At 42.8% G+C, this 19,784-nt stretch overlaps 1 protein-coding gene across 6 annotated transcripts in view; it reads left to right on the top strand.

Annotated features, from left to right (window-relative positions):
- Nucleotides 1-3,953, top strand: part of PRR5 (proline rich 5) — a 93,072-nt gene extending 89,119 nt beyond the window's left edge. For all 6 annotated transcript variants that reach the window (XM_030468937.1, XM_030468942.1, XM_030468940.1 and 3 more), the window contains one exon: nt 2,608-3,953. In XM_030468937.1, coding sequence (XP_030324797.1) covers nt 2,608-3,158 — 551 coding nt within the window. In that variant the 3' untranslated portion in view covers nt 3,159-3,953. The remainder of the gene's footprint in view (nt 1-2,607) is intronic.
- Nucleotides 3,954-19,784: the final 15,831 nt, after the last annotated feature.

Raw genomic sequence — 19,784 nt, 5'->3', positions numbered from 1 at the left:
TAAGTTTAACTGCATGTTTTCTATGCAGCCAATTTAATCTGTTCACTTGTCACAAATGGTCAGTACAGTAGTTGATTTTTCCCTGGAAGCTGAATGGAAAAATGGTTTTATTGCAGTAGATGTTTAAGAAACAAATCAGTTTCATCTGAATAAATGGAGGCCAGTTATTCATGGAAAATGGTTCAGGATTACTACTTCGTATTCATTACTTGCCATTAAAAGGCCACGAGCATTTAGATGACACCCCAGACTCATGTGTTCTGAATACAAGTTTCTGTATGTTAGGGCAGAAAATATGTGCACAAAGAGAATAAAACTCCAGTGAAGTGGGTTGTTAGAAAACAAGCGTTTTATTATGACTGCAGAAGATTGGAAGGTTTTGGTGGACTGAACACTCCCCCTTGCTGCAGTTTGTGGCAGTACCCCTGAACACATCCTACTGTAGTCAATGAATTGGATCTAGGGGAGCTGAGTGCATAAGTCTCTGCTGTTTTTAAACTAATGCATCTAGTTCTGTCCAGCTATCTTGCTTGAATGGTTTAAAGCTGTGCCATATTTTCCTTGGGACTGGTGAGGCCACTGGCTTGTTTTCTTCCCTGTCTGGCTGTCCCCTCTAGCCACACCTTGTTGTGACCAAAAAAGCCAGACTTCCTGTGGCAGAGCAGGTCCAGGGACCCTTTTCTGTTTGCCAGGTCAAACTCTTAGCAAACAAGAAGTCAGAAAGTGAACTTTGCTCAGTTGATTTCACTACTGAGGCAGAAACCACTGAAAAAAAAAAAAAAAAAAAAGTAACCTAAAGTATAGAAACTGTTGGGTTTTTTCATTATTACAGCATGTAATTGGGATTTGTGTTCAGGTAAGCATGTAACTATACATACTATACATAACTATAATTTTAGAAGAGACTGGTATCTGTAAAGGAAATGGCATGGTTTGGAGGGGATGACATCCATATTTAAAGCAGATAGTTTATATGTAGTGGTTGTGGTTGACTTCCAGAGTGTAATTCAGCTCTGTTCTCCAGCTGTGCCCCTTTCACGGAGATCCTGAAGTGAGAGTAGCAGGAAAAAAACTTCATAAATGAGAGCAGTGTGCCCTACACTTGGCTACAACAAACCCATGCAACACTACAGGCCTGGGGAAGAGTGGCTGCAGAGGTGCTCTGCAGAAAGGGACCTGGGGGTGTTGGTCAACAGCCAGCTGAATGTGAACCAGCAGTGTGCCCAGGTGGCCAACAGCATCCTGGCCTGAGGGTGACTACCATGATTAGGGAAGTGATTGCCAGCACAGGTGAAGCCAGACCTTGAGTACTGTGTTCAGTTCTGGGTCCCCCCACTAAAAGAGGGACATTGGGCTGCTGGATGGTGTCCAAAAAAAGAGCAGCAAAGCCAGTGAAGGGTCTGGAAAACAAGCCTTAGGAGGAGTTGGTAAGAGAACTGAGGCTGTTTAGTTTGGATAGGAGGAGGCCAAGGGGAGACCTCATCGCTCTACAACTACCTGAATGGAGGCTGTAGCAAGGGGCTAGTCGGTCTCTCCTCAGTCATAACTGGGATAGGACAAAGGGAAATGGCTTCAAGTTGCACCAGGGGAAGTTTAGGTTGGATGTCAGGAAAAACTTCTTTACAGAAAGGGTTATTAAGCAGTGGAATGAGCTGCCTGGGGAAGTGGTTGAATTACTATCTCCATCTCCAGAGGTGCTTAAAAATCATATTGATACAGAACTTGGTGCAGTGGGCTGGAAGACCTAGGTTAGTAGAGTCAGGTCAAAGGTTGAACTGGATAATCTTACAGATCTTTTCCAACCTGAATGATTCAATATTTCTGTTATTCACATCATTTTTTTTCCCTTCCCCTACCACAAGTGATTCAGAGCAATAGGATTTGCAGAACGTTTACACGATGATAGATCTCCTTGCTGACTTGCTGCCACCTGCTGCTCATTCTTAGGAAAGAGCCCACTTGGTTAATGGTACTGTTCATACAATCACTGCTGGATTCAATGCAAGTTTGTTCCTCAAAACCTTGCTAAGAGCACTGTCCTGCAGCTAGCATTTCCAAACACTCTTGGTGCTCTCTGCTTGTGCTGTCTCCAAATGATGCCTTGAATCTAAGTTTTTTTCAGATTTATTAGTACAACTGCTTGTTTTAATCTTTGTGCCTCAAAATTGAAGGCACCTGATTTTCCCAAGAGGGTGGAAATAAACTAGATTTCAACTACTAGAAATTAGCAATGACCTTTATAGCCTGAACAAGAACAGAATTGCACTTTCTGTTCTTGTCTAGAGGAAGTATTTGCAGTGGCATATTAGGCTTCCACAGTATTTACTGTTGTACTCCAGCTGCTGAAGCTGTATGCAAATAATGGCACCTCAGCTGTTACTTGTACAGATATGTTTGGGGTCTTCAATATGCTAAAAAGTTTAGGAAATCTGAATCCTGTGGCTCTCTAAACCCAGCAAAATGTATTCTTTTAAGAAAGTTTCTGCCATTCAACAAAAGCGCGTAAATATTCAGGCCTTGACTTTTCTTTTGGACACTTTTAATTATTAGTACCACGAAAACGTGAGGTTTTTGTAGATATGACTCTGAGTCTTTCTCTGTTTACAGAGAAGCGGTTCTTCAGGCGTTCAAAATCGGGTGACATCCTGGCCAAGAACCCCGTGGTGCGATCAAAAAGCTACAACAATCCCCTGCTGACGCCGGTAGCCGAGTACGAAACCGAGGGCATGGCTGCCAATGGAACAGGCATCCGAAGGCACTCTGTTTCAGAAATGACCTCCTGCCTGGAGCTACAGGGGTATTCCAACCTCACCACCATCATGGACAACGGTTCCAAGAGCTCCATGACGGCCCCAAAAAGCTCGCTGTCAGGAGAGCAGGAGAGGCCCAGCCCCGGGTCAGTCCAATGCTCTGGAAAACTCAGCACAGTGGAGCAACAGAAAGGACTCTTCCACTCGATGGACGACCCACATAGGTCATTTGAGCTGGACAGGGACCCTTCCTTAATTCCAGTACCCTCTTCCAGCCCTGAGAACATAGTGGATCAGATTTTGGAGTCAATTGACTCTGATTCTGAGGGTATTTTTATTGATTTTGGCCGAGGCTGTTCGAATTCATCAGCATACAACGTGGACGTGAACAGACAGAGCATCATGTGAAGGACACTGGGAGACAAACCTTGCGTTTTAATATTATGTATGAAAGTTACTAATGTATTGAATTGGACCAACTGTGGGCAAGCTGTATTTGTCTAGGGCAGAACCTCTGTTGTTGGTCATCACAACTGTACTGAAGTGCACAGAAATCTGCTGTGAAGGGAAAGAAGCTCCAGCAACTTCTTCCTGTCCCTGTCACTCTGTCAGATTTCCTGTTGTCTTTACAAACTTCTTAGGGGTTCACAAGTTGACAAGAGTCTCAGAAAATGCTATTAGTGCAGCTGGCAGTGTTCATTCAGTAAAACAGCCTAGCAGAAAGTTGTGTGCACTTTTAATTTTCTCAAGAGATTCCTGTGGACGTCAGGTTGTTCTCTGAATTGTAACACCTCAGCCAGAGTGAAAAAAAAATCCTTTTAAAAACCAAAAAAAAACCTAGAAGATGTGAGCCTTTGCGCCACTTTATTCTAAGTTATAAAGAAGTGTCTTTTAATCTTGTACATCTTGTATGTGCTTCCTTGCCTAATGGTAAGAGTTCTTGAAGAAAGGCAAATAAACAGAAATGTGCCACCTGATGTAATGCAATGCCTGATGTCTTATGTTTCACAGCCAATACCTTATGTTTGTGAGAGAGTTGTCTTGAAACTGGCTTTTAAGGCCTTGTGAATTTACTTTGAATGTGGCACTTCCAAAAAATCAATGCACTGTCAACTCCTGGAGCATCCACTGTATGGAGAGATTCCAGCAGAACTCAATTTACTTGTTTTCTAAATAAATAAAAGTATGACCTCTTGATGGAAATCCTTATTATATATTTATGTTCTTAAGAAATACAGTAATGCATATACTGTCAATTATGTCTTGTATCTGGGGACTGAACCTTGCAGCTCTTCTCATCCTGAGCACTGGTACAGCACTTGCACGTGCTGAGCACTGGATCCTCCCTCACAGTAACTTGGTGATGTAAGAGCTGTGTCAGTGGTTTTAAAGATGATTGATGTGATATTTATGTGTACTAGAAATCCTGATGCTTGATAGATTTTTTTATCTGATGGTTTTACAGTGAAGAAAGAATCACTCTCTTCACTACTTCACACTACTCCAGTCACTCTCTTCTAGGCATCACCTTTGGAAGAAGTCAGTCAGTAACTCCTGAGATGCTTATCAGTGACTGGTCATCAGTTTGGTCTGGCAGAACCTGGCACTTCACTCAGATGCTCAAGGACTCTCCAGCTTCAGGCTGGGCTTGAACTGCTGACCCCAGCATTCCTCAAACTTTTGCCCAGGCTTTAGTTAATTTCTAGGCTCAAGGGCCCACTTCTGATACTTAATTTCCTTTAGCCTCACTGTTTGATCTTTTGGAAAGGGTTAGCTCAGTCTTTTGCTACTGCCCTGCATCACTGCTGGAGATTTCAACTTCCAGATGGATGTGCAGACACCTCACATAACCCAGAGATTGGAGAACCTCAGAAGCCAGCTGAGGAAGCAGCCCCATCAATGAGGCAGAGCTTTAGTGTCTGTTTTCCTTCTTTGTTCAGCATGTTCAGCTGTGCAGCCTGCCCTGCAGGTGGGCACTGAAGTCAGATGACACTTAAAAGTTTCTTTCACACAGAGATAAATATTTGCTTCCATGTTCCAGCAGTCTGAAATCTCACAGCCAGGGACCAAACCTGATTGGGACCATCTGATGTGGAGTAGTCAGTGCAGAGGGACTTGGCAGCAACTGGCAGAAACAGGGGTGCAGCAGAACCTGCCCTCAGCAAGAGCAGCTTCAGTGCCTGGGGGGCATTTTCAGGTTCAATAAATGAAGTGGCTTAGGAGACTGGCACCTTCCAAGTCCTCTGGATGTGCAAGTAAAAGTTGCAGCTTATCTGGTCACCCATTTGGCCACTTCCCACTGTTGTGCACCAAGGCATACCCAGGAGCATTTCACTCCTGGTGGGACTAAGTGTGCTGGCAGCTCACTTCCATCTGAGGTTTATCAGGTTCCTACCAACTGTTTGGTGTTACCAACATGTGTTTGCCTGCCCTCTCTTAGCTGGGGGGTGTGATAAACCTGCAGTCCCAAGACACATTTGGGGCCACCTTGGTCCTGTGCAAATCACAAGGGGGAGAGGAGATCTTGCGGGGCTTGGATCATATATGACAGGATTAGTGTTTTCTAAAAGTGTCATAAAATAATAAAAGCCCCATGCATGGCATTCTCAGACTCCACCCTTGTTCCTTCTGGTGGGCAGCATTCTGTTTCTTGAATTATTTTTAGGTTGGAAAAAAAAAACATTATCCACAACCCTGCTGTAAGCATACGGTGCAGGGGAGGAGAAGATAGACTCAACCCCCTACAAGAAAATTTTAAATATAAAGAGAATCAAGGCCTCTGCACACCTTCTTCCCTTAGGGAACATTAAATGTAATAAGAATCATAAGGTTACCTAATTATTGGAGAGTATTTAAGAATAGTTTCAACTGAAAGACTGTTAGGATCCTTCCCACCTGAGCTTTTGCATGGTTAGTGCCCTCCCCTGTGACAGGAGACCCTGAATCCCCTGGTGTGCTGACAATAAACTAACCTGTCCCACCCTGCAGGCATGGAGGGAATGAAGATACTCCTCTGGTTGTTTTTAAAGGCTGTTTAAAGATCGGGCTCATTGGCAGTGACTGCAGAAGAGGAGTATTCCTAAGAGCCACCTCAGAAAATCTTGGAAGAGGAGCAGGATTTGGGCAGTCTTCTCTTCTGTGTTTCCTGCAGGCCAAGGCAGGCAGCCTGGTGCCTGTTGTAAAAGCTGATTCTTGGGCACTGTGCTTTCTCACACACATTGAAAGGGGAACCAGCTGCCCAGAAGCATTGTAGCATTGCAGCCCAGCACCTCTAACCTCACCTTTACATGTCTTTTGCACTTATGTGGGCTCTTTAGAGTCAAAGCTCCAGCAGCTGAAGGGTTTTCTATAGGCTTTCATTAGCAGCATGCAGACCTTTCAGCAAGTACAGACCAAGGCCCTTTCACCAAGACCATCCTGGAGAAGGCAAGAAAAGAAAAGCAAAGCAAACAAAGCCCAGTCCAGCCCCACTCTGCCCCCAAAGCTATGAGCATCAGCTGTGATGGGGCTGAATGACTGCTTAAGGAAGTTGGGTTCAGACCTCATGGAAATTGTTCTGAGGTGCTGGGCTGAAGTAAAAAACTTATCTTCTGTAAGGTGAGTAACATCTCAAAGGGATTCAGTTTGAGTTAAGCTGATGAAGCTGTAGTGGTTTAAGCTCTTGCTATGGTTTAGAGCTTGCTGAACTAAACTTGCTTCTGCCAGCAAATTTGGTAGTTGCGAAAGGGTTTTGTCCACTATGCTGAAGCTCTGCTACTGGGGTAATGACTGAGGATGGAGCAAATGCATTCTGACTCTAAAGGTTCAAACTGTAGTTTTAGGCCTATTTTTTAATTAAATTCATGATAAGTTTAATGAGATTGCTATGAAAAGCCTAAAAATCCAAAGAGTTAAGTTCCCTACTGCAATAAGTGATAGGGTGACATTTTGTCTCTCCTGCAAGTTTTAAAATGTGTTGGTAGATATGACTGTAAATTGTGGTCTGGCTAATTTCTGTGAAAGCCACCACCTCCCTTGTCCTTGGAGATGAAGTTTCTCATCTAATTCCCTGAGGAGTGGAGTGACTTGGCTCCATGTACTCTGTAGAATGATGCAGGTGAAGCTGTGCTCTGGCTCTGTGTTTTGAGCCTTTGTGCAGGTCTGGTTTTTAGTTTCAAGATCCTGTGTGTGAACGTGTGAGGTGCAAAGGGGCACACAGCCAGATGTGGCCCTGGGAGGACAGATGATGTGAGAGGTGCTGGACCAGGTGTATGCAGGCAATCAGAGCCCAGTGTTCAGTGACATTAAATAATGCACAAATGTGAGGATACCTTAATTTGTGATCCTCCTCTTACTAGGAATCCCTGTGCAGGCAAGTCAGGGAATATGGTCTTGGAGACAGATCAAGGAGTCATTAGGAAGGAGAAATGTGTATCAAAGAAACTAGTGCAGGGCCTTGCCAAAATGTATTTATGAAATGATGGCTTTCAGCTTTCAAATGTTGCTTCATGGCAGTGTCCCAGTGCACCAGTGGTACTCAAGCTTTGTCCCTAAGGGAGCATTCTCAGTATGCCAGTTATTTCTCTCCACCCTTGTTCTGTTATGATAAACTGGAGATTTTTTTATCCTAATCCAAAAATCAAAAGTACTTTATTCTGTCCCTGGTTGGGATGGGTTCCAAAACCCTAAGAGGGATGGTACAGAGTAAGAGTAACAGATAGCACTTCAAGCTCCTATCATCTGGCACTGCAGGATGAATGTTACACAAGGAAAAGAAACTGGGAGAGTAACCTAATGAACAGCTGCTGATCTCTGTGGAGAAGTAACACAGCCCCCTGGTGTACAGCTGGAAATTGCAGAGTAATTGGCTGCAAATAATGCTGCCTACATAGAGGCGCTTTCTTTTTTCTTTTTTCTTTTTCTTTCCTCTTTTTTTTTCTTGTTTTTTTTCCTGTAGAAAAAGGAAAAATTACTTTCAATTGTTCAATTAGCTCCTGGCAAGCTGGTTTTGATAGTGCTTTTGACTGAAACAAACCTATTTTCTGATATCTGAACCACTAAGCTGAGAGAAGAGCTATGGGCCACCTTCTTCTAGGTCTGCTGTATGTCTATGAAAATACCTGATCTCTCTCTAAGGTTTTGGTTACATCTATGTGGATTGCCCCTTCATCAGTTTTATTAGGTGCTATAAGAACATCTTGGAAATAAAGATGTCAGAAAGCCTTTAGTGTTTTTTGAACTCTGGTCTGCAGAGGTGTGATTGTTGTTCCAAAACTTTTTTCATGGCACCAAAACTTGGAGGCAGGGAGCAGAAACCCACATATCAGGTGAGCTGGCAATGCTGCAAATAACATATGCAGTCACCTTAATTACTGAAGTATTTTTTGCACCTTTCCAAAAAAGAAAAAATACACTTCTAAATGGAGAATAAATATATTTTATCCTTAAGAGCCTTTTAATGTCCCCTTCTCCACGTGGCATGGTGGCAACAGTAGCAAATTGCTGTGCTCAGTGATTTCCTAGACTCCTCTTGCCATATGAAGGGTGGAGATGATGCTAGAGGCCTGAAGAGCAGGCCAGCATCTTGAGCTGGGTGTAGTGTGAAAGATGGCAAGAAAGAAAGCAGCTGTGCTGTTGTGTCCCTTAAACCCCAGCTGGGGTTAGAGCTACTTAAGGTAGTTTGTCTTACCTGGTGGCAGGCTTCAGAAAACCTCTGACTACCTCATGATTTTTGGGCTGCTGTGGTTCAGCCACCAGCCCACCCTTCCCAGAAGGTTGAGCAGAAAATAGTTGCCAGGGAATTGCTGCTGGAGGCATCCAGCTGGCTCGTTGTCCCTCCACATGTTCTGAAGCACCTTGGTGTTCTGCCTATTTTCTGAAGATGCCAGTTGTTTAGGGATTTCTGGGGGATGGAGATGACACAAAATGTTTGAACTCCCCAAACTATTCAGAGAAGTCCCAGAAAGTGGTTCAAATTCTTATGTGGGCCCAGGATACTGTAGACAAGTGGGCAGTAACTCTCCTGGATACTGTATTTTGACCTAGTTTCTCCATCAAAACCAGTGGTTAAACTTGACTAGTTTAATAAGACTCAGAATAAAGCTAATGCATTGTCTCCCTGAAATCCCCTACTTGACTTAAAGCTGCTATTTATTCTTCTCTATCACCCTCCCCTGCCAGTTTTTGGGGGGAGCAACAGAAAGGAGATAGCTTTGACCTGGCGTCTTCATGTCATGGTTACACTGGCATTATAATATTTTTCAGGCAGGTAACTTGTCTAGTAATCAAATAATGAAAATACCCTATTCCTTCACAAATGGTAAACTGCACCCCTCGGGTTTTGTAGTCCATAATTGGATTAGCAATTTGGCTGCTCACCTACCTGTAGCAGGATTGACAACCTGAGAGAGGAACTGCCAGGATGCTCAGCCAAAGCCAGAGGAGAGGGCAGGGAAAACGGGGTGTGAGAACACCCATGGAACTGCTGGGCTAATAAACCTGCCAGAGGTTTGCTGTTAGTTAGTTACTTGGTTAGTTGCTTTAAGATGAGTTAGGGAGGGCTAAGTCTGTATTTTAATTATTGAGGGTCTGTTTCAATATTTTCACCATATGATTGCTAATTCTTCCAAAACATACTTACGTTCTCAGTATTTTCCCTTGCAAAAGCTAATAGTTTTAAGCAGAGCTTTAGCCAGATTTAAAAATGTATTCCCTTTATAAACCATAGCCTTCTAAAGTAGGTTTGGAAATCAGGATTTAAAGGGAATTCTTAGGGCACAGTTGTCATCTTTACAGGGATTAGTCTTGGGATCAAGTTGCTGAGCTGGAACTCAGAGGCTGGGATGCCTTAATTCCATGTCCTCCACAGACTTTTTGCATAGATTTAATTCACTTAACAGCTCTATACCTCTTCAGAACATGGAGATAAAGTTCTTATCTGTCTTTCTTGCAGTTTAAATTGAGTGGATTGTCTGTTGCTTAGGGGTTTCATGATAAAATACGGACAGCAAGAGGAGAGGAGGCAGTGTATTGAAGAATGAATGTAAATTAGCAACACAACCTTAACTTTTGTGTATTCAACTTTTGTGGTTTTAACTTTCATGTATTTAACTTTTGTGTATTTAGCTTTGTTGTCCTCATATCCTTTTAATGTAGCTGCATCACTGATTTACGTCTGTATGTGCCCATTAATTCTTATTTATGGTCCATTCCCTATCTGTCTACAAGCCTTGTTTGGCTTTCTTGCTCAACAGCAAACTCCACAGACACATTTACACCAGGCTCTGTTTATGTGGCTGGTGTTATCACTTTAATGCTCTGTGAGCTTTGAGCAATTAATGTTGGGGTTTTTTACTTTGTTCTTATTAGCATCAAGTTGCTTATTGCCCATTATAGCTAAATAGTTTAGGTCCCTCTGAAACTTCTCCTATTCTGTCCTGAATATGCTAAGTAACCCTCAGGAGCAAATGTCTCTGCTTCACACTTCATCCACCTCTTCCAATCAAAAAACTGGAAGGAATTAGGCTTGATTTCCAAAGAGGGAAATTTACCTTCCCACTTGCAGCAGCTTTGTAGAAAATTGAGTTCATGATGTTCTGCTCTTCATGATCCCTCAGACTGTTGTTTTTCCCCCCTGCCCCATATACAGATGTAAAGGTTGCTGGTTTGTAAGTGTTTGGATCATACTTTCAGGTTTATGTTAAAATACAGGTATGGTACTTGTGGTGTCCAATTCTCTAAAACAGTAAATAAATACTAATGATATAAATTATAATTTAAAAAAAAATCTTTCCTAAGGATTCCATTTACTGGGAACTATTAAGCCACTTCATTCTTAAATCTCATGCATATGCAATCAACTGGTATGGTTACACACTACAGGAAGTTGGGGACATTGATAACTTTGGGGCTATCCACAGGCAATCTCTTTACACAATAAAATTAGTGAAAATAGAAATGAAAATGCTACACCTGAAAATTCAAAGAAAGTTGATGCTGGAGCAGGCAAAATATGCAAACCATTTAAAGGCAAAACTAAACTTAATTCAAATGCAGCTAAGACCTTGCCCCACATCTGCACCATCAGCTTTGCAATACTCCTATTCATAAATCTTGTTCAAGCCTCCCTGGGGTAGAAGGGTGAACAGAAATTATTCTGAAGAAAAAAATGAACACAGCTCTGAGTGGAGAATCTTGTAAGGCTTGTGAGGTAAAGAATTTGTCAGGGTAAGGGTGGAAAAGTTTTGGTTTCTCTGGTTCAATTTAAATCCTGACTTGTCATCCAAATGTCCCCAGTCTTGGGTAACATTGGCTTTTAAAATTATTTTTTAAATAATGCTTTTTGTGTCATCCATTCCAGGAGTGAGGCATGGTGGCATCTGAGTACATTGTACCATGAGCAAACTGGTCAGTACTCAAATGGATAAATGCTTTCTGGAGAAAATTCCAGGTTTCCAGGGCACGTAGACAGAGAGGAGGAAGCAAGAGTTCTATTGCAGGCAATTCTACAAGTTCCCTGCTGCTACTGTGCACAGCAAGGGGGAAGGTGATCAGCTGCACTCCCTGGGTTATCATGAACATTGCTGAGAAAAACAGGCTCAGGATGTTAGTTATTTTCTAAATTCACTTTTCCATTTCTTGGGTCAAACACCAAGGACTCTGTTCACACACAAAATGATCTTTGAATGGCAAGACCCAAGGTGGCATTTCAAATTTTACTGTCCATTGCAGATGTAGCCACGCATCTGTGGGAGCACAAGTCCCCCTGTGTCATCTTTTTCTTTTACAACCTATAAACAAGTAACTGCTGATTATTGACAACCAGTTCTGATATTTTGAAATTGGTCTTGCATGGGTCAAGCTCTGGAAGGTACTATAGATGATCTATCCACAGGGTATGGATGTAGTCAGGTAGTTCCACTAGGATCATCCACAAAATATCAGGGAGCCTTCTGCAGTCAGAGTCTGCAATAGCCCAGCAGAACTCAGGGTCTGGCCCTGTCAGTCCAGAATTAGCAAATGATGAAGAACCAGAGTAAAACTGATGCCATGTTCAGCAGGGAAAGAAACTGCATATTGATGCCTCCAGTTGGCATTTGCAGCCTGGAAGGGGCATGCATGGGGTTACTTTGGAGATTGAAGTGAATCCAACTTTCTGTCAGCTTAATGATTTGCTCATGCTGAAGAACTAAATTGATATTCTACCTTTTGCACCTTCCAAAAGTTGTTCCTTCAATGCTGTGTGTGGGTAGGGGTTCTTGGCTGGTAGCTCTACAGTTTAAATACTTCAGTTTAAATGCTGACAGCAGATGTATCAGGTAACATTATAGGAGTATTCAAACATAGAACCAAGTCATTGCTAAACAGTTTCATACATACACAAATGTACATATTTTTGTCTTTACTCTTGAAACTGTCATATTTGCCTCTTGCTAGTTAAGCAGAGTTCAGAGATTTATGTGTGTGGTGGGCAGGGGTTTTTCACCTTTTTTTTTTTCCAAGAGGATGCTTTGACTGAAACTTGAACTCCTGCTTTTCTCCTCTTGGCACACGCTGGAATTATCTCTGCCTTTTCTAATACAGATGACTATTCTATATTTATTTCTTTTGTACAGTAACCTTGCCAGCTAGCTCACGGGGACCCTGTGGCAAAAGCTGACTGCTGGTTTCATGTGAGGAGATGCTCAGTAAGCAGTAGGCCAGTGGCCAGGCTGTGTGTTCAAGAAGGGATCTATAACTGCATCAGCCTCAAAATGGCCAGGCTCTTTCCACTCTCTGCTCTTTCTCCTCTTTGCCCTCATTAATCAAGCTGCTGTTCATTTTCTGACCAATCTTGTTGGCTCTATATGCTGCAAAGACAAACATTACAATAATGTTTGTTGGGGCTTGGGATGTGGTTTTTTGCACAGCCAAGAAACTTGCTGATGAGGGGAGGCAATGACATGTGCCCAGAGCCAGGTTCAAAGGAAAGCCATGATGATGGTGAAAGGTTTGGAAGGGATGACTTAGGAGGAGGGGCTGAGGTCACTTGGATTGTACAGCTTGGAGAAAAGGAGGCCAAGGGGTGACTTCATTGCAGTATATGACTTCTTCATGAGGGAAGAGATGGTGCTGGTACAGATTTCTTCACTCCTGTGACTAAAGACAAGAGTGGGGGAAATGGTAGGAAGCTGAATCAGAGGAGGTTTAGGTTAGATATCAAGAACATGTTTTTTACCCAGAGGGCTGTTGAGCAGTGGAAAAAGCTCCTAAGGGAAGTGATCACAGCAGCAAGCCTACCTGAGTTCAAGAAGCTTTTGGAAGATGCTCTCAGGCACTTGGTGTGATTCTGGGTCTGCCATACATAGAGACAGGAGTTGGGCTTGATGATCATGGTGAGTCCCTTCCAATGCAGCATATTCTGTGATTTTAAGTGTCTCCTTGGGGATACTCCTGTTGCAGCCTGGCCCGTGGAAGACAATTTCTCATGTCATATGGTGAAACATAGTGAGCAGCTTTTTTCAGCACAACCTCCGTCTGTCTCTTCCCCAGGCTAAAGCATATGTAAAAGCCACACAGAGTAAGGAGTCTCTGGGGAAGGTTGGTAACCTCTTGGGGTATCCAGAGGCAATCTGTGTAGCAAGGGAGCTACACAGCACAACATTTGGTCAGGTCATTGCCACAAGCTGATATTTTGCCAGTGTAGGAGTCCAGAGGCAATTCTAGGAGGGATATCCACAAGTGGCTGGGTAGCTTCAGTGTTCAGAAAAAGATTTTCTACTTTCTATTTCTGCAGGATTTCCATGGTGTCACCTCTGTGATTCCTTGGGTGAGCTGTGATATGAAGCATATACCATTTCCTAGTGAGCTAAAAAGATGTTGCAGGTCCACTTCTTTGCCTCTCTCCATGTACTTTCTAGGCTAAAATACCTTGTGTAGAGCAACCAGTCAAATAAATCCCCATTCCTGCCTCCAGATGTTAGCCTTCAGAAAATCAGCTGATTTAAAATGTTGATGGCAGTGCTAATGCCTTTTAGATGATGGGCTCCTCCCTCACTGGAGGGCTGTTGGGGAAGTGCTGTGCTCCCTGTTTTGGGGTGTAGGCCTTCTTTTGGAATGTGCAGTGTGGTGCTGGGCTTGGTGCTGCTATGCACAGCATCCCTGCTTAGCAACACAAGGAACTTATTCTTGGAAAAATGCTAATGTACAATTTTGTGAGGATGGGCCCTACTGCCCCTTAAGAACTGTGCCATTTATTGATTCCAGCACCTCAGTCCAGAGCACCTCTTAACAAGAAACATAGATCTTCCATGCATCTCTTAACACGGCTCATTGATAGACATCATTACTCCCCTGCTGACTCAGTGGTATTGTAGCTCCTTTTAGGTGTTTTCTGGTTTTGCAGTGGATTAGAGTTTGTGCAGTATTACAGTTTGTGCAGTATTACTGTGTTACTATCCAAACTGGCCACTGGATTGCACCATTGCTCCAAATAAACGCATCTGAAAGCAATGCAGCATCTGAGAGTGGAGGAGCCAGTGCTGTATATAAAAGACTTTTTGTGTTCTTGCTTTCCCAAGTCCCTCTAGGAGAAGAGCAGCAACATGCTGAGCTTCTACAAGGAAGTAAGTCTCTGATCAGACTTCTGTCTTTATTTTGTAGACTGACAAGGTTGAGAAACTCAACAACCTTAGCACACTTTGGTTTCCTTGTGTCACGCACACTCTGGTGATGAGCTGGACATGTGGTGTTTCAGAAGGGTGCCCCTTCCATTGTCTTTCATTCCATGGTGAAGGTGAGAAGGCTGAGCAACTTGGAGAACTAATTGTTCCTTTGAAAGACCCCAGTGAGAGGAAGAAACAGCAGCAGGGCAGTGCAGAAAGTCAGAGTCCAGGCTGTTCAACACATCTGTCACAGCAGAGCCATCTCCTGAGATGTGGAGAGCTGGGGCATGGAAGTCCCATTTGATAAACTGAAGCAAATAGCTCTTGCGTTAGCTGTCTTGCTTCCACCCTGCATGTCACTTCTGTAACCCCAGGCATGCCTGGAGTTGCTGATCCCTATACCCCAGCCCAGGAGTCAGTAGCCTGAGACACAGGCACTACCACAGGGCTGCTGAAGCTTGATAACTAAAAGGTTGATTTCTACAGAGAGATCAGATGATCCTCCTGCAGATTTGGACCAGATTTTGTCTCCACATGAAACTCCTCTGCCTTCAGCACTGTGCAAGGCAGGTGCCTCTCCTTGGTGCTCGAGTTCACCAATGGGTTTCCTCTGGGGGAGCTCTGCCAAACCTGACCTGCCACAACTTGTGTTTATATTGGTGGTTTCTGATCATGCAGTCAGTTAGAGTCTTCTTTTTCTTACCTTGGTGCTATTCACTTCTAACTCTTTAGTGGATCATGACTCTATTGTGAGTTTCAATTGGCTACCTTGCAGTTATGGCTCATTTCATATCCTGCCCATCACCTTAAAGCCACAGTTTATGCATTTCTTTGGCATATTCAAGGTGTCCACAGAAGGCACAGCAGGCTCCTCCACAGATCCTGAGCAGGGCAAATGGGCAGGTTAGAGAGAGACACAGACTGAGAGCTGAGGGCCAGGGTGTTCCCAGCGAGGCAGTCTCTGGTTCCTTCCTGCCTGTGAGGTTTTTGGGATATAAATACTGTTAGTGAGCTCACAGGCACCTTGTCTCTGAGAGGCAGCCATCCCTGATCTCTCTGGCTTCCAGTGGCATGCTTTTCCTCTGCGTGGTGAAGGAAGAAGGTAGGTTTGTCTTTCAGACATGAGGTGTTTGCCTTCTTTGTTCTACCAGCATCTTGATGCAAACACATCTGTATCTGCTAATGGTGTCTGTGAGAGCAGTGCTCTTTATTGCACTTTCTGCCTGGCACTGCATTTCATCCAGGAGCTTAGTCCTCTTTCTTTTTGTATCCCTGTGCCAGGGTTGGGCCCTCTCTGCTTCTGGTTGTCTAGGATGAGCTTTTTGTTTCTTTCCATCTCATCTGTGTCTCACTCGTATCCCATAGCTCAGCACAGAATATGGATTGGTGTTCTGTAATTAAGTGATCTGGTCATGTGTAGGTCTGGCACTAAGCTGCCTAGAATCATGTGGTCCCAGATAAGCCACTTTGCTTCATATTTCCAGAAGAATTTACAACAGGATTTTTCTAGAAGGCACTTGGAAAAATAGTTCTAATTTCAAGCACTCACTGTAAATTGGTCTAATTAACAGTCTGAGTGATTGGATGGAATTTCTTTAACATTGTGAACAAGAGAAAAGAGCTTGTAACCAACAAGGACAGCAGTGTTTAGTCCATGACCCTACAGGGACAGCATCATGGGAGCATCAGTTGCACTTCACTTGATAGATTTCGTGCAGCCAGGCATCAGAAATGCAGAAAGAGGCCAAATATCAGGTGGAAGGGCACCCCAAAAGCCCTGTAGTAGGAGCATTCTGTGAGCTCAAAGCTATGCACATAAGATCATGCTTTGAGATTTTCGAAGAGGCTGAAAAAGAGCAGAGTGGCAGCATTGCTCTGTGTCTGGAGTAGAGCAAGTAACTCTCAAGTGGGATTTATTTTAAGCTTTTTAATCCGCAGGGGTTTGGTCTCATCTCTTTCCTTCCACTGAGCATTAATCAAGAGAAGATGTGTAGGTATAGCCAGCAGAATGTTTTCTCCTTAAAAATGTGAAGGCTGTTTTGAGGCAGGAAGTGGTCAGTGTCTGATGGTTAAATTTGAGGGAGGAACAAGATGTGGAACTTGAATTCTCATTTCTTTGGCTTCTGAAGCATTGAGTGATTACATTAAAGGCTTGGCTCTGTTTCTCTCTATAGAGAATTTAACAAATCATTTGGATTGTCAGCAGCACTGGGTCAAAGCTCTTCAAATTCATTATGTGGTCCTTAAGTCAGAGAAGGAAACACTTCTGAATTTTAGTTTTGATGTGTACCACATCTGGCAGGGCCTGGGTATTACTGTGAAAGGATTTGTAAAAACAAAACTGCTTGTTAATTAGGAGAAGCATATACTGCTGCCCACATTTTGCTCAAGGCTTCAACACTAGGTACAGATAGATGTGGATTCTGGAAAGAAATTTTCCATTCATGTTTCCTCCAAAACATCTTCCTCTATCCTGACTTAGAAACACCCTCTGAGGAAAAACTCCCTCTGGATTAAAATACTCTTCAATAACATCCAGCTTACTTTTTTATAGGTGGAGTGTAGATGCCTGTAAAGCTACTGTGAGAAGATGACCAAGGGTTCCCTGCAGAAAACCTTTGGTGTATGCCACTGTTTTAATTTCCCCAGATGCTGGGGGTCTGCTGGATCCAAAATAGATAATCCTTTCACTAAAATGTTTTGTAACCCTTTGTAAGTGGCACTGTGGTGTGAGGATGTGTGAAGGGATCTGGAGACAGTGAAGCAATAGAGCAAGTAGCCAAGTTCTCCAGCCTCCCACTGGGACCAGCAGCAAGAAGTGATACAGACATAACACTACAGGCTGTAAAAATTCTCCCAGTTAAATAGAAGCTTTGGAATGAAGTTTCTTTAAAGAAAAGCTTCCCCTCATCCCAAGAATCTGAGAGCCAATGAGCAAAAATGTCAGTACCTTGCTAATGAGTAACACTGGATGAAACTGGATGGCCTGGAGTATTCCTCACTGAAATCCAGAAAGTCAGTGGATTAATTCTGCTTTTTTTCTTACTGTAGGAGATATATTTTAGTTTTGTGACAGGTTACTAGACAACAGGAGTTAATAAGTGAAGGTCAAGGCCACGGAGATCATGACACTTGGCAACTACTTTGCTGAGATAGAATTTAGTCTTCTAGATGGGCACAGCTCTGAGACAGACTCTGCCCCACTTCTCTGTGCTGACACATTGGCTTCCAGCTACAGAGCAGTGCCATGGCATTTCTAAGTGTTAAATGATGATGCCTGGTGCCTCGTGCCCTCAACCCGCTGATGCTTGTCTCTGGGCATTCATCTCCACAAAACAAAGAGCACTCGATAAAGATAAAATAACACTGTCAAGAAGGAACAGCACTGGGGACAGACTGCAAGGAGGGAGACATTTCATCAAAGCTTGATTCACTTTTGGATTCTCTCCTGTGGTGTCCTACACAGCTCTACCTCCTGCCCTTTGAATATTTAGCACCAGAGTACCACATGCTGGGATTATCCTTCTTTAAGGCCAACTCTTGAGGTCAAAGGTTTTTTAGTTGTTAGAAGACACTGGCTTAGTGACTTCTGATGATGACTGGGAAGGGGAATTACTTCCTGACAGTATTATGTTGTATGTCAAATAACAACCAGTGGCAAATTGGAGGATATTTATTTATTTGTTTATTTTTCTCCCTGTGAGTTCTGTCCTTTTGGAGGAAGGAGTGAACTAGAATTTCTGTCCAGAAAAGAAGAGCAGAAGGCCATCTCATTTCCATGAGCTCAAACTGTATCAGTCCAATATGGAACAAGAAACCTGTTTTTCCTTTGACCTCCCAGCTGAGCTGGTTGCAGTAGCTGCTGGTTGTGGTTCTCATGGCAAACATCATGGCATTCTAGAACTGGATTGCTAGCAAAACAGATTATGTTAGATGTCTCACATTTCCAGTTGATAACCATGGGGCCAATTACTTACTTAGATAGTCCCTGAGCCAAAGCTCTCAGATTCTGTATCTGGCTTGACTTTTGGAGGTGAGAAGAGTTACTATTGTGTGTGTAAACAATAAATTGATTCATAAGCCAATAGAGCTTTCTATCCAGATCTGTGAGGCTTCTCCAAAGGAGCTTGACCATTAGAAATACAGAAAACGCAGCATCCCTGAGGTAACGTGAGCCTTGGAGAAAGTATGAGCAGAAACAAATGGGGTCAAACCACAATTTTCACTAGTATTGGACTATACTGCATTTTCAAGAATGAAAAAGTAAATTGAAATGTTAAGATGGAGGAATTTTTAGAAAATTTTCTGGCAAATGATGGAATGAACTCCCTGCTTTGACTCTAAGTAGACACTACTTATCTATGAGAAAAAAAGAGTATTTTATGCATTTCTTCAACCATGAACTAGGGCATATAGTGGTGGAAATTTCAAACCCATTTGGTTTTAATACTGTGTTGATTCTCTCGAAAACAGTAAGATTTAAATGGCCACTGTGCAGAGGGAAAAAATCCCATTCTTTGGTGCTTGTGCAAAGAAGTGGTCAAGAAGCCTGGGCTGGGGATGAAATTTGAAAAACTTTGTCCCTTACTCTATGAAATAATTCCACCTAAGAATCAGTAATAACTTGCTAGCACTAAGATGAGCATACAGGAGTTGGGTTTGTATCCCCTGCTCAGTGAGAAGGCTCTGGTGCTCCCTGCCTGCATGGAGTGGTTCCTGTTATTTTCTAAGTAATAAGCTTGGTTTTAATCTCTGAATAGAAAGCACAGGAATGCTTTGGGTTCTGTTGTGTTTATTTGTTTTTTGTTTTGGTTTTTGTTGTTTTGTATTTTGGTTTTTGTGGTTTGATTTATTTTTTTTTGTAAAGCAATATTTATCTCTTCTAATATGATCATTCCTCTCAAGAAAACTTCTTAAGCTGTATCTCCCTTTCTCCGTTTCATCACCAAAGCAACAAAGATACTTTCATCTTCCATCTCTAGTTACACTTCTCTCACTTCATCTTTCAAAAGGGAAAAAAAATCCCCTTTTAGTAGGAATGCTGTTCAGAACTTTGTTGAGCAATGCTTTACCCTTGGTAATCTCTTTGTCTCCTGAAAGGAAACAGGTAAACCCTCTAATTTGAAATGGATGTGATAAAATAGCTGTGCTCAGCTTGTGGGAAGCACAAAGATAAATATATACTCTGTAATATTGGCTTACACCACCAAAGCAACTGCAGAATAGAAGATGTAAACTGCAGAGCAGGATATGTCTTAAGATAGCAAAGATTCTCTTAGCATCTTTGTCAATTGTTTTTGTTTCCCCTTGAGAGAGAAATTAAAAAGAAAACTAACCACACCAAATTGCTGGGGAATCTGAAAACACCTTTGCAGCACTGAGAGCAGCTGCTCTGGTTCCTATTGCAGCAAAG

This window comes from Calypte anna, chromosome 1, assembly GCF_003957555.1.
Source record: "Calypte anna isolate BGI_N300 chromosome 1, bCalAnn1_v1.p, whole genome shotgun sequence".
Lineage (NCBI taxonomy): Eukaryota > Metazoa > Chordata > Aves > Apodiformes > Trochilidae > Calypte > Calypte anna.
The sequence above is the reverse complement of the archived record's forward strand: the minus strand, read 5'-3'. Positions and strand labels throughout refer to the sequence as shown.